General features: G+C 39.1%; 1 protein-coding gene across 1 annotated transcript in view; it reads right to left on the reverse strand.

Moving 5' to 3' along the window:
• Positions 1 to 16,585, reverse strand: part of fig4a (FIG4 phosphoinositide 5-phosphatase a) — a 134,858-nt gene that overhangs the window by 21,863 nt on the left and 96,410 nt on the right. Inside the window, exon 21 of the mRNA XM_046298728.1 lies at positions 10,130 to 10,328. Coding sequence (XP_046154684.1) covers positions 10,130 to 10,328 — 199 coding nt within the window. The remainder of the gene's footprint in view (positions 1 to 10,129; positions 10,329 to 16,585) is intronic.

The raw sequence follows: 16,585 nt of genomic DNA on the forward strand, positions 1-16,585 counted from the left end.
AAGCATGTGAATTAACATAAAGGTGTATGGACATCTAAAAGCATGTGAATTAACAAAGGTGTATGGATATCTAAAAGCATGTGAATTAACAAAGGTGTATGGACATCTAAAAGAATGTGAATTAACATAAAGGTGTATGGACATCTAAAAGCATGTGAATTAACATAAAGGTGTATGGACATCTAAAAGCATGTGAATTAACAAAGGTGTATGGACATGTAAAAGCATGTGAATTAACATAAAGGTGTATAGACATCTAAAAGCATGTGAATTAACAAAGGTGTATGGACATCTAAATGCATGTGAATTAACATAAAGGTGTGTGGACATCTAAATGCATGTGAATTAACAAAGGTGTGTGGACATCTAAACGCATGTGAATTAACAAAGGTGTGTGGACATCTAAAAGCATGTGAATTAACAAAGGTGTATGGACATCTAAATGCATGTGAATTAACAAAGGTGTATGGACATCTAAAAGCATGTGAATTAACAAAGGTGTATGGACATCTAAAAGCATGTGAATTAACAAAGGTGTATGGACATCTAAATGCATGTGAATTAACAAAGGTGTATGGACATCTAAAAGCATGTGAATTAACAAAGGTGTGTGGACATCTAAACGCATGTGAATTAATATAAAGGTGTGTGGACATCTAAACGCATGTGAATTAACAAAGGTGTGTTGACATCTAAAAGCATGTGAATTAACAAAGGTGTGTGGACATCTAAACGCATGTGAATTAACAAAGGTGTATGGACATCTAAAAGCATGTGAATTAACAAAGGTGTGTGGACATCTAAACGCAAGTGAATTAACATAAAGATGTATGGACATCTAAAAGCATGTGAATTAACATAAAGGTGTATGGACATCTAAACACATGTGAATTAACATAAAGGTGTATGGACATCTAAACGCATGTGAATTAACAAAGGTGTGGGGACATCTAAACGCATGTGAATTAACAAAGGTGTATGGACATCTAAACGCATGTGAATTAACATAAAGGTGTATGGACATCTAAATGCATGTGAATTAACAAAGGTGTATGGACATCTAAACGCATGTGAATTAACAAAGGTGTATGGACATCTAAATGCATGTGAATTAACATAAAGGTGTATGGACATCTAAATGCATGTGAATTAACAAAGGTGTATGGACATCTAAACGCATGTGAATTAACAAAGGTGTATGGACATCTAAATGCATGTGAATTAACAAAGGTGTGTGGACATCTAAACGCATGTGAATTAATATAAAGGTGTGTGGACATCTAAAAGCATGTGAATTAACAAAGGTGTGTGGACATCTAAAAGCATGTGAATTAACAAAGGTGTGTGGACATCTAAATGCATGTGAATTAACAAAGGTGTATGGACATCTAAACGCATGTGAATTAATATAAAGGTGTGTGGACATCTAAACGCATGTGAATTAACAAAGGTGTGTGGACATCTAAACGCATGTGAATTAACATAAAAGTGTATGGACATCTAAACGCATGTGAATTAATATAAAGGTGTGTGGACATCTAAACGCATGTGAATTAACATAAAGGTGTATGGACATCTAAACGCATGTGAATTAATATAAAGGTGTGTGGACATCTAAACGCATGTGAATTAACATAAAGGTGTATGGACATCCAAACGCATGTGAATTAATATAAAGGTGTGTGGACATCCAAACGCATGTGAATTAACAAAGGTGTGTGGACATCCAAACACATGTGAATTAACAAAGGTGTGTGGACATCTAAAAGCATGTGAATTAACAAAGGTGTGTGGACATCTAAAAGCATTTGAATTAACATAATTGACATCTAAAAGCATGTGAATTAACATATAATTGAAATCTAAAGGCATGTGAATTAACATATAATTGAAATCTAAAGGCATGTGAATTAACATATAATTGAAATCTAAAGGCATGTGAATTAACAAAGGTGTGTGGACATCTAAAAGCATGTGAATTAACAAAGGTGTATGGACATCTAAAAGCATGTGAATTAACATAAGGTGTATGGACATCTAAAAGCATGTGAATTAACAAAGGTGTATGGACATCTAAAAGCATGTGAATTAACATAAAGGTGTATGGACATCTAAAAGCATGTGAATTAATATAAAGGTGTATGGACATCAAAAAGCATGTGAATTAACAAAGGTGTATGGACATCTAAAAGCATGTGAATTAACATAAAGGTGTATGGACATCTAAAAGCATGTGAATTAACAAAGGTGTATGGACATCTAAATGCATGTGAATTAACAAAGGTGTATGGACATCTAAATGCATGTGAATTAACAAAGGTGTGTGGACATCTAAACGCATTTGAATTAACATAAAGGTGTATGGACATCTAAAAGCATGTGAATTAACAAAGGTGTATGGACATCTAAAAGCATGTGAATTAAAAAAAGGTGTATGGACATCTAAAAGCATGTGAATTAACATAAAGGTGTATGGACATCTAAAAGCATGTGAATTAACAAAGGTGTATGGACATCTAAAAGCATGTGAATTAACATAAAGGTGTATGGACATCTAAAAGCATGTGAATTAACAAAGGTGTATGGATATCTAAAAGCATGTGAATTAACAAAGGTGTATTGACATCTAAAAGCATGTGATTTAACATAAAGGTGTATGGACATCTAAAAGCATGTGAATTAACATAAAGGTGTATGGACATCTAAAAGCATGTGAATTAACAAAGGTGTATGGACATCTAAAAGCATGTGAATAAACAAAGGTGTATGGACATCTAAATGCATGTGAATTAACAAAGGTGTGTGGACATCTAAACGCATGTGAATTAACATAAAGGTGTATGGACATCTAAATGCATGTGAATTAACAAAGGTGTGTGGACATCTAAACGCATGTGAATTAACATAAAGGTGTATGGACATCTAAACGCATGTGAATTAACATAAAGGTGTGTGGACATCTAAACGCATGTGAATTAACAAAGGTGCGTGGACATCTAAACGCATGTGAATTAACAAAGGTGTAGACATCTAAATGCATGTGAATTAACAAAGGTGTATGGATATCTAAAAGCATGTGAATTAACAAAGGTGTATGGACATGTAAAAGCATGTGAATTAACATAAAGGTGTATAGACATCTAAACGCATGTGAATTAACATAAAGGTGTGTGGACATCTAAACGCATGTGAATTAACAAAGGTGCGTGGACATCTAAAAGCATGTGAATTAACAAAGGTGTATGGACATCTAAAAGCATGTGAATTAAGAAAGGTGTATGGACATCTAAATGCATGTGAATTAACAAAGGTGTATGGACATCTAAAAGCATGTGAATTAACAAAGGTGGGTGGACATCTAAACGCATGTGAATTAACATAAAGGTGTATGGACATCTAAAAGCATGTAAATTAACATAAAGGTGTATGGACATCCAAAAGCATGTGAATTAACATAAAGGTGTATGGACATCTAAAAGCATGTGAATTAACAAAGGTGTATGGATATCTAAAAGCATGTGAATTAACAAAGGTGTATGGACATCTAAAAGAATGTGAATTAACATAAAGGTGTATGGACATCTAAAAGCATGTGAATTAACATAAAGGTGTATGGACATCTAAAAGCATGTGAATTAACAAAGGTGTATGGACATGTAAAAGCATGTGAATTAACATAAAGGTGTATAGACATCTAAAAGCATGTGAATTAACAAAGGTGTATGGACATCTAAATGCATGTGAATTAACATAAAGGTGTGTGGACATCTAAATGCATGTGAATTAACAAAGGTGTGTGGACATCTAAACGCATGTGAATTAACAAAGGTGTGTGGACATCTAAAAGCATGTGAATTAACAAAGGTGTATGGACATCTAAACGCATGTGAATTAATATAAAGGTGTGTGGACATCTAAACGCATGTGAATTAACAAAGGTGTGTGGACATCTAAACGCATGTGAATTAACAAAGGTGTGTGGACATCTAAACGCATGTGAATTAACATAAAAGTGTATGGACATCTAAACGCATGTGAATTAATATAAAGGTGTGTGGACATCTAAACGCATGTGAATTAACATAAAGGTGTATGGACATCTAAACGCATGTGAATTAATATAAAGGTGTGTGGACATCTAAAAGCATGTGAATTAACAAAGGTGTGTGGACATCTAAAAGCATTTGAATTAACATAATTGACATCTAAAAGCATGTGAATTAACATATAATTGAAATCTAAAGGCATGTGAATTAACATATAATTGAAATCTAAAGGCATGTGAATTAACAAAGGTGTGTGGACATCTAAAAGCATGTGAATTAACAAAGGTGTGTGGACATCTAAAAGCATTTGAATTAACAAAGGTGTGTGGACATCTAAACGCATGTGAATTAACATAAAAGTGTATGGACATCTAAACGCATGTGAATTAATATAAAGGTGTGTGGACATCTAAACGCATGTGAATTAACATAAAGGTGTATGGACATCTAAAAGCATGTGAATTAACATAAAGGTGTATGGACATCTAAAAGCATGTGAATTAACAAAGGTGTATGGACATCTAAAAGCATGTGAATTAACATAAAGGTGTATGGACATCTAAAAGCATGTGAATTAACAAAGGTGTATGGATATCTAAAAGCATGTGAATTAACAAAGGTGTATTGACATCTAAAAGCATGTGATTTAACATAAAGGTGTATGGACATCTAAAAGCATGTGAATTAACATAAAGGTGTATGGACATCTAAAAGCATGTGAATTAACAAAGGTGTATGGACATCTAAAAGCATGTGAATAAACAAAGGTGTATGGACATCTAAATGCATGTGAATTAACAAAGGTGTGTGGACATCTAAACGCATGTGAATTAACATAAAGGTGTATGGACATCTAAATGCATGTGAATTAACAAAGGTGTGTGGACATCTAAACGCATGTGAATTAACATAAAGGTGTATGGACATCTAAACGCATGTGAATTAACATAAAGGTGTGTGGACATCTAAACGCATGTGAATTAACAAAGGTGCGTGGACATCTAAACGCATGTGAATTAACAAAGGTGTAGGGACATCTAAATGCATGTGAATTAACAAAGGTGTATGGATATCTAAAAGCATGTGAATTAACAAAGGTGTATGGACATGTAAAAGCATGTGAATTAACATAAAGGTGTATAGACATCTAAACGCATGTGAATTAACATAAAGGTGTGTGGACATCTAAACGCATGTGAATTAACAAAGGTGCGTGGACATCTAAAAGCATGTGAATTAACAAAGGTGTATGGACATCTAAAAGCATGTGAATTAAGAAAGGTGTATGGACATCTAAATGCATGTGAATTAACAAAGGTGTATGGACATCTAAAAGCATGTGAATTAACAAAGGTGGGTGGACATCTAAACGCATGTGAATTAACATAAAGGTGTATGGACATCTAAAAGCATGTAAATTAACATAAAGGTGTATGGACATCCAAAAGCATGTGAATTAACATAAAGGTGTATGGACATCTAAAAGCATGTGAATTAACAAAGGTGTATGGATATCTAAAAGCATGTGAATTAACAAAGGTGTATGGACATCTAAAAGAATGTGAATTAACATAAAGGTGTATGGACATCTAAAAGCATGTGAATTAACATAAAGGTGTATGGACATCTAAAAGCATGTGAATTAACAAAGGTGTATGGACATGTAAAAGCATGTGAATTAACATAAAGGTGTATAGACATCTAAAAGCATGTGAATTAACAAAGGTGTATGGACATCTAAATGCATGTGAATTAACATAAAGGTGTGTGGACATCTAAATGCATGTGAATTAACAAAGGTGTGTGGACATCTAAACGCATGTGAATTAACAAAGGTGTGTGGACATCTAAAAGCATGTGAATTAACAAAGGTGTATGGACATCTAAACGCATGTGAATTAATATAAAGGTGTGTGGACATCTAAACGCATGTGAATTAACAAAGGTGTGTGGACATCTAAACGCATGTGAATTAACAAAGGTGTGTGGACATCTAAACGCATGTGAATTAACATAAAAGTGTATGGACATCTAAACGCATGTGAATTAATATAAAGGTGTGTGGACATCTAAACGCATGTGAATTAACATAAAGGTGTATGGACATCTAAACGCATGTGAATTAATATAAAGGTGTGTGGACATCTAAAAGCATGTGAATTAACAAAGGTGTGTGGACATCTAAAAGCATTTGAATTAACATAATTGACATCTAAAAGCATGTGAATTAACATATAATTGAAATCTAAAGGCATGTGAATTAACATATAATTGAAATCTAAAGGCATGTGAATTAACAAAGGTGTGTGGACATCTAAAAGCATGTGAATTAACAAAGGTGTGTGGACATCTAAAAGCATTTGAATTAACAAAGGTGTGTGGACATCTAAAAGCATTTGAATTAACATAATTGACATCTAAAAGCATGTGAATTAACATATAATTGAAATCTAAAGGCATGTGAATTAACATATAATTGAAATCTAAAGGCATGTGAATTAACATATAATTGAAATCTAAAGGCATGTGAATAAACATATAATTGAAATCTAAAGGCATGTGAATTAACAAAGGTGTATGGACATGTAAAAGCATGTGAATTAACATAAAGGTGTATAGACATCTAAAAGCATGTGAATTAACAAAGGTGTATGGACATCTAAATGCATGTGAATTAACATAAAGGTGTGTGGACATCTAAATGCATGTGAATTAACAAAGGTGTGTGGACATCTAAACGCATGTGAATTAACAAAGGTGTGTGGACATCTAAAAGCATGTGAATTAACAAAGGTGTATGGACATCTAAACGCATGTGAATTAATATAAAGGTGTGTGGACATCTAAACGCATGTGAATTAACAAAGGTGTGTGGACATCTAAACGCATGTGAATTAACAAAGGTGTGTGGACATCTAAACGCATGTGAATTAACATAAAAGTGTATGGACATCTAAACGCATGTGAATTAATATAAAGGTGTGTGGACATCTAAACGCATGTGAATTAACATAAAGGTGTATGGACATCTAAACGCATGTGAATTAATATAAAGGTGTGTGGACATCTAAAAGCATGTGAATTAACAAAGGTGTGTGGACATCTAAAAGCATTTGAATTAACATAATTGACATCTAAAAGCATGTGAATTAACATATAATTGAAATCTAAAGGCATGTGAATTAACATATAATTGAAATCTAAAGGCATGTGAATTAACAAAGGTGTGTGGACATCTAAAAGCATGTGAATTAACAAAGGTGTGTGGACATCTAAAAGCATTTGAATTAACAAAGGTGTGTGGACATCTAAAAGCATTTGAATTAACATAATTGACATCTAAAAGCATGTGAATTAACATATAATTGAAATCTAAAGGCATGTGAATTAACATATAATTGAAATCTAAAGGCATGTGAATTAACATATAATTGAAATCTAAAGGCATGTGAATAAACATATAATTGAAATCTAAAGGCATGTGAATTAACATATAATTGAAATCTAAAGGCATGTGAATTAACATATAATTGAAATCTAAAGGCATGTGAATTAACATATAATTGAAATCTAAAGGCATGTGAATTAACATATAATTGAAATCTAAAGGCATGTGAATTAACATATAATTGAAATCTAAAGGCATGTGAATTAACATATAATTGAAATCTAAAGGCATGTGAATTAACATATAATTGAAATCTAAAGGCATGTGAATTAACATATAATTGAAATCTAAAGGCATGTGAATTAACATATAATTGAAATCTAAAGGCATGTGAATTAACATATAATTGAAATCTAAAGGCATGTGAATTAACATATTATTTGAAATCTAAAGGCATGTGAATTAACATATAATTGAAATCTAAAGGCATGTGAATAAAGATGTTAAGTAAAATAAAAGGGGACAGCGGAGGAGGGTAATCTCTTTCTTTCGCTCTGTCTTCGTCTCTCTACCCTGCTGTCTCCATGGATCCTGGCCTTTCTCCATCTCTCATCACGTGCAGACGGGGAGAGGAGAGAGCTTAGCCTTGTGCATACTCTGTTTAGAGAGTATGCGATGGCCCTTAACCTGAACACTTTACTCAAGAATGTAAACAGAGGAAGAAATTACCCACAAGCCCCCAGCTGGCACCGGAAGCCATGTTGTGTGGCTGCCTGGCGGCACACAAAAACAAAAGCTTGATTCACCACCACCGACCTCGCTGCTTCTTCACACAACGAGGGTCTAGTCGGTCAAAGAGACCCCAAACAGCATCTGGGTTACCATCGCCGCTGACAACAAATGTGGCACACAATAGTCTCGTTATAGCAACAGATGGAGTACAATTGGGATTTTGAAGCAAAGCGTGACATTTTTATGTGTCCCGGTGTACGTCACTGGGCTTGGCTGTCGATTACTCTGTCTCTTTTCTAGTGGCCTAATTTCTCTTTTCATCTCGGTCCATCCATCTATTCATGTATGCTTTTGTTGTATTTCATTTTACGGCAGAGTAGAATTGAAACCCTAGCTGTCATCATAAAACATACAGGAGGCAACCACCTGAGGGAGGGAGGGGGGCAGGAGATGGACAGAAGGTGGGAATGACCGTTCGAGTAAGGTTCAGTAACTGGACATTGAGAGATAAGTCGAGACAAAACTACCATAGATCTACCCAGTCTATGATTGACAAACAGAGATATCAGATATGATATGGACTCAGGGGAAGAGGCCTTTCCAAACCAACTGACCTAAAGGATGGTAGAATGGATAGAGAAGGAGAGAACTCGTTGTGTTGTCTCTCTCACAGGGAAAAGTACTGTGAGCCATTAATTCATTACATCCAAGTCATCTACTTCATCAGGAAGGCCAGTTCTATACAATTCATGAGTTGGTAATTCCTCCTCATCTTCAATATGCTCCCCATCTTCCCCAGTTCATTTCCTGACCTGAATGAGCTCCAATGGAATCTACTCACATCTTGCTGCCAATCTAAATACCCCTATTATGGTAGCACTCACATGAGGTCCAGCTGATGGTACCACTCTTAATAGACAGTGGTACTACCACCTGGGTACCAGTCCAACAGCATGTCTGTGTCCCAAATGGCATACTATTGCCTTTGTAGTGCACTACTGTTGAAAAGGCCCATAGGGCTCTGGTCCAAATTAGTGCATTATATATGGAATAGGGTGCCATTTGGGACACAACCACACAATGTATTCTGACTGAGGCTGGCATCAAAGGGCTAAAGCCCAGCTCCGCTTCCAGGTCATCCTATTCAAATTCAAACTCCCATCGTCTCCCCTCTGCTCTCTCACTTGCTTACTAAGGAGAATATTCAACCAGTCCAGTTGTCATGGAAACACAGAGAGAGACCTCGAGTCACAAGCGAGAGATGAGAGCCCCCGGTTTTTTGTTGTGAAGTGTGTGTGCACATGAAAATAGATCAGTCTCATGTATTTGATTCACTCTAGTATAATCTTTATGATACAATGTATTAGACTGGTGACTGTGGATAACGTTGATGATAGAACACAATATCAGCTGTGGTGGTATGTTAGTCTTCTACATTTTGCTCTGCTGTCTAAAAAGCCAAACCATCAAACCAAACCATCCAAAACTATCCGTGTCCTGGGGAGTTCAATCAAACTATAAGAACTCAAACTGTGTTGTGATGAATACGCTTTTGATTACATATCATTTGTATGCCATGTTATGGATTCATTATCTGAATGATTATGCGACCATTGTGAAAATCTCAATGGATAGGGGAGAAATTAATGTTCTCAAACAATAACACATAACACCGATAGGTCAACTCCGTGAGTGAGAGAGGGAGACAAATGTTGGCTAGAGAGACAGAAATGGGAAGGAGAGGGAATGAGAGAGGGCCAGTTAGCAAGAGAGAAACCAAGAGAAACCTCATTATGTTCTGTACATGTGAGGAGAAACAAGAGAGCTCCACCTGACACTGAAAATCTTTTTTTATATTGACACAGAATGAGTTTTCAATCTCGATAGTTGAAATCTTCACATTTAGTTAACACCTTCTCAGCTGGCTACCTGTGTTTGTGTCAGCGCGTTTCCCATCCCATACCTCCTGAGTGCGGACGCTCTCCCCAGACTCGGTCAGTAGTTTGACGGGGGTGGAGCGTTGGGACACTGATCCGTCATCGTCGCGGTCGTCCTCGGAGTCGTCCTCTGAGCTGCTGGAGATCTGTTCCTCACTGGGGGTTGGGGGGGCGCTGGCCGCTGTCTTCCTCTGGACCACCGTCTCCTCCTTACTGCTCTTAGCACTACACACACTTACATTTTAGTCATTTAGCAGACACTTTTATCCAGAGCGACTTACAATTCATGCCTTCATCTTACTATAAGTGGTTGTCTCACCCAGCTATCACACACATTAGTAGTAGTTAGTGTCAGTAGTCCATAGCGTGACCATACTGCTCTTAGACACACAGAATAAACCGACAGTAGAGGTAGACAGTATCGTTGGTCGTTTTTTGAATAAACATGGTTAACAAGACAGAGCCAGACTGAAAGGCTGAGAGAGGTTAGGGGGAGGTACACCTGGCCCACCATCCCACTCTCGATCTGGACTGTCTGTATGACCATGTTCACCTGTACAGGGAGACAGTCCCCATCATTGCTAAGACTCTCAAGGACGTCGCTTTAAACTGCAGTCCGACCTCTCCAGCCAGGAACAGCGGAGCAAACTCCACCCCACCAAGATCACCGAGACAACACCCCAGACCAGCACCCTGGAACCCTCAGCCACGAGCACAGACCACACCTGCCCAGCTTCAGAGCCACCCAGACGGGGCCTCCCACCCCCCACCGCAGACCCCCACTTGGAGGAGCCACAGCCCAGCAGGCAGAGCTACGCACAGGCTGTGAGAGGTGCAACTGGCCCAGCCCCACCAACCAAATGAGTGACATTAAACAAATGCTGAGTCTACTATGCTCACATGTGATAGGCTGAGGGTCATGGATGCTCACATGTGATAGGCTGAGGGTCATGGATGCTCACATGTGATAGGCCGAGGGTCATGGATGCTCACATGTGATAGGCTGAGGGTCATGGTAAGATGAGCACAAGAACTCCACCATCCTCACACTACACCCACCCAAGTGGCATGACACAAATTCTAGCTTAAATGATAAACAAATCACATTTGCATAATAAGAGTTTACTTTAATTGAAAAATCCTGTTTGAATAGTTCTTGTTGGATTGTGAGTGTTTGTCTCATTTTGAAGGTAAAGAAAATTTTAAAAAGTTCTGAAATCTTTTTACGTGGCATGTTGGAATTGACAAGGTTTGAAGTCCTCTGCTTTTGGACTAAAGAGCAGAAACCCAGACTTCCTGAAAGAAATTGATGATGTTGATATTGTAGTACTACAGGAAACAAGGTGCAGAGGTGATGTTTCCACTGGCTGTCCACTAGGTTATAGGGAGATAATCATACCATCCACTAAATTAAAAGGAATCAAACAGGGCAGAGACTCAGGACAGGGCAGGAGACTCAGGACAGGGCAGAGACTCAGGACAGGGCAGAGACTCAGGACAGGGCAGAGACTCAGGACAGGGCAGAGACTCAGGACAGGGCAGAGACTCAGGACAGGGCAGAGACTCAGGACAGGGCAGAGACTCAGGACAGGGCAGAGACTCAGGACAGGGCAGAGACTCAGGACAGGGCAGAGACTCAGGACAGGGCAGAGACTCAGGACAGGGCAGAGACTCAGGACAGGGCAGAGACTCAGGACAGGGCAGAGACTCAGGACAGGGCAGAGACTCAGGACAGGGCAGAGACTCAGGACAGGGCAGAGACTCAGGACAGGGCAGAGACTCAGGACAGGGCAGAGACTCAGGACAGGGCAGAGACTCAGGACAGGGCAGAGACTCAGGACAGGGCAGAGACTCAGGACAGGGCAGAGACTTAGGACAGGGCAGAGACTCAGGGGGAATGCTAATATGGTATAAATCTGAACTAATTCATTCAATTGATCAAAACAGGATCATTCTTTATCTGGTTAAAATCAACAAGGAGGCTGTCTTCACAGACAAAAACGTCTTCCTCTGTGCCACATACATTCCCCCCTCAGAGTCACCCTACTTCAATGAAGAGAGTTTGTCCATTCTAGAGGGGGAAATTAGTCACTTTTAGGCCCAAGGCAACGTACTGGTCTGTGGAGAACTGAATGCTAGAACAGCAGAAGAACAAGACACTATTAACAGTCATGGGATAAACACCTACCGGGAAGCAACAACCTTTCCCTCCCCACATACCCCCACAGAAACAACTATGACAAAGTGAAAAACAAAAACATAGTACAGCTCGTGAAGCTCTGTGGAACACTGGGTCTGTACATAGTCAATGGTAGGCTGAGAGGGGACTCTTTTAGTAGGTACACCTACAGCTCATCCCTTGGCAGCAGCACTGTAGACTACTTCCTCACCGACCTAAACCCAGTCTCTCAGAGCCTTCACAGTCAGCCCACTAACACCTCTCTCAGAGCCTTCACAGTCAGCCCACTAACACCTCTCTCAGAGCCTTCACAGTCAGCCCACTAACACCTCAGAGCCTTCACAGTCAGCCCACTAACACCTCTCTCATAGCCTTCACAGTCAGCCCACTAACACCTCTCTCAGAGCATTCACAGTCAGCCCACTAACACCTCTCTCAGAGCTTTCACAGTCAGCCCACTAACACCTCACTCGGAGCCTTCACAGTCAGCCCACTAACACCTCTCTCAGAGCCTTCACAGTCAGCCCACTAACACCTCTCTCAGAGCCTTCACAGTCAGCCCACTAACACCTCTCTCAGAGCCTTCACAGTCAGCCCACTAACACCTCTCTCAGAGCCTTCACAGTCAGTCCACTAACACCTCAGAGCCTTCAGTCAGCCCACTAACACCTCTCTCAGAGCCTTCACAGTCAGCCCACTAACACCTCTCTCAGAGCCTTCACAGTCAGCCCACTAACACCTCTCTCAGAGCCTTCACAGTCAGCCCACTAACACCTCTCTCAGACCACAGTAAAATCACAGTGTATCTGAGAAGAGCAGAACCCAACCATTAAGCATCACGGCCCAATAAATGACATGGTACTAAACAGGCCTATAGATGGAGTGCAAACAGTACAGACATCTACCAAAAAGCAATTAGTAGCCAAAAAATACAATCTCTCCTGGACAACTTTTTAGCATTAACATTCTCCTACAGCAATGAAGGTGTAAATGTGGCTGTTTGGAACATAAACTTTATATTTGACAAATTAACCTCCTTGGCTAATCTAAAGAAGCATAAGAGCAAACCAGAAATAACAGATAATAAAAAATGGTTTGATAATGATTGCAAAAATCTAAGAAAGTCATTGAGAAATATATCTAATCAAAAACACAGAACCAGACAACAAAAATATACACCATCAATATGGGGAAACACTGAAACAATACAAACACACCCTAAGAACAAAAAGGAACAGCACATTAGAAATCAGATGGATGGAATTGAGGAATCCATAGAATCAAACCACTTCTGGGAGAATTGGAATAAATTAAACAAACCTCATCATGAGGAATTGGCTCTCCAAAATGGGGATATGTGGAGAAATCACTTTGCAAACCTTTACAGCAATATAACAAGGAGCCAAGAACAACAAGATATACAAGAAAAATGACAAATCCTTGAATCAGCAGTCAAAGACTATCAGAATCCTGTGGATTCCCAATTACAGAAGAAGAATTATTGGAAAAACTATGCATTCTCCAACCCAAAAAGGCCTGTGGTGCTGATGGTATTTTAAATGAAATTATCAAATATACAGACCACAAATTCAAATTGGCTATACTCAAACTCTTCAACATTATCCTCACTGCAGGTATTTATCCCGATATTTGGAACCAGGGATTGATCACACCAATCACATTACACCCTCCACACTCTAATTGATAAACAAGTAAACCAAAACAAAGGCTAAATCTACTCATGTTTTGTAGATTTCAGGAAAGCATTTGATTCAATTTGGCACGAAGGTATTTTTTATAAACTAATAGAAAGTGGTATTGGAGGGAAAACATGATTTTATTAAATCAATGTACACTAAAAACAAATGTGCAGTTAAAATTGGCAACAAGCAAACAGACTTCTCTCAGGGACGGGGAGTGAAACAGGGCTGCCCAATAAGTCCAACATTATTTAACATCTACATTAATGAATTGGCAAAAACATTAGAAGAATCGGCAGCACCTGGTATCACCCCACACAACACTGAAATCAAGTGTCTGCTGTACGCAGATGACCTGGTGCTAGATCGTATTTACAGGTTCTGTCGGACCTGGGCTCTGACCGTTAACCTAAAAAACGATGATATTCCAAAAAAGGTCCGTAAATAAGGATGACAAATATAAATTCTATTTGGACACAGTTCTATTAGAACACACCAAAAACTACACATATCTAGGACTAAATATCAGCAACACAGGTAGATTTCACATGGCTGTGAATGTGCTGAGAGACAAAGCAAGAAGAGCATTCTATGCTATTAAAAGGAACATCAAAATAGAAATTCCAATTAGAATCTGGCTCAAAAATGTTCAATCAGTTATAGAACCAATTGCTCTATATGGCAGTGAAGTATGGGGCCCAATCTCTAATAGTGAATTTACCAAATGGGACAAACATCCAATCGAAATACTGCATGCAGAGTTTTGCAAGACTGTATTGCAAGTGCAAAGAAAAACTCCAAATAACGCATGTAGAGCAGAATTGGGCCAACACCCCCTCCTCAGTTGAATAGAAAAAAGAGCCATCAAATTTTACAACCATCTAAAAACAAGTGACCCCAAAACATTCCATCACACAGCTCTACAATGTCAAGAGATGAAACAAGAGAAGAGTCCCCTCAGCCAGCTGGTTCTGAGGCTCAGTTCACCAACCCAAACCAACCCCATAGAGCCTCAGGACAGCACTCAGAAAATCTGACCCAACCAAATCATCACAACACAAAAATTTAAATATATCACCTATTGGAAAGACACCACAAAAAATCAAAGTAAACTTCAATGTTATTTGGCTCTAAACAGACAGTACATGGTGGCAGACTATCTGACCACTATGACTGATAGAAAACTGAGGAAAACTTTGACTAGGTACAGACTCAGTGAGCAGTCGGGCTATAGAGACCGGTCGTCACAGACAAACCTGGCTGCCCAGAGAGGACAGGCTGTGCTCACTCTGCTCCAGGGGAGAGGTAGAGACAGAGCTGCATTTCCTATTACACTGTGACAAATACTCAGACCTAAGCGAATATTTCTTTCCCAAAATTATAATTCAATACAAAGAATTTGAAACTACCATAAAAATCAAATATTTATTAGGTATAAAAGCCAAAATGTGCAGTTTTGGCAGCCAAATATGTGTCCTCCTGCCACAACCTGAGGGACAGCCAGTGAAAAGTGCAAAGTAATGTCAATAATATTTCCCATCTTGTTTTGTTTTGTCTTTCATACCACGTCATGTGTCTTCTCAGTCATGTTGACACTGGTCCACTACCAGGTCATGTGTCTTCTCAGTCAGGTTGAGACTGGTCTACTACCAGGTCATGTGTCTTCTCAGTCAGGTTGACACTGGTCTACTACCAGGTCATGTGTCTTCTCAGTCATGTTGACACTGGTCCACTACCAGGTCATGTGTCTTCTCAGTCAGGTTGAGACTGGTCTACTACCAGGTCATGTGTCTTCTCAGTCATGTTGACACTGGTCCACTACCAGGTCATGTGTCTTCTCAGTCAGGTTGAGACTGGTCTACTACCAGGTCATGTGTCTTCTCAGTCAGGTTGACACTGGTCTACGACCAGGTCATGTGTCTTCTCAGTCAGGTTGACACTGGTCTACTACCAGGTCATGTGTCTTCTCAGTCAGGTTGACACTGGTCTACGACCAGGTCATGTGTCTTCTCAGTCAGGTTGACACTGGTCTACTACCAGGTCATGTGTCTTCTCAGTCAGGTTGACACTGGTCTACGACCAGGTCATGTGTCTTCTCAGTCAGGTTGACACTGGTCTACTACCAGGTCATGTGTCTTCTCAGTCAGATTGACACTGGTCTACTACCAGGTCATGTGTCTTCTCAGTCAGGTTGACACTGGTCTACTACCAGGTCATGTGTCTTCTCAGTCAGGTTGACACTGGTCTACTACCAGGTCATGTGTCTTCTCAGTCAGGTTGACACTGGTCTACTACCAGGTCATGTGTCTTCTCAGTCAGATTGACACTGGTCTACTACCAGGTCATGTGTCTTCTCAGTCAGTTTGACACTGGTCTACTACCAGGTCATGTGTCTTCTCAGTCAGGTTGACACTGGTCTACTACCAGGTCATGTGTCTTCTCAGTCAGGTTGACACTGGTCTACTACCAGGTCATGTGTCTTCTCAGTCAGATTGACACTGGTCTACTACCAGGTCATGTGTCTTCTCAGTCAGGTTGACACTGGTCTACTACCAGGTCATGTGTCTTCTCAGTCAGGTTGACACTGGTCTACGACCAGGTCA

Source organism: Oncorhynchus gorbuscha, linkage group LG14 (assembly GCF_021184085.1).
Source record: "Oncorhynchus gorbuscha isolate QuinsamMale2020 ecotype Even-year linkage group LG14, OgorEven_v1.0, whole genome shotgun sequence".
NCBI classification, from domain to species: Eukaryota; Metazoa; Chordata; class Actinopteri; order Salmoniformes; family Salmonidae; genus Oncorhynchus; species Oncorhynchus gorbuscha.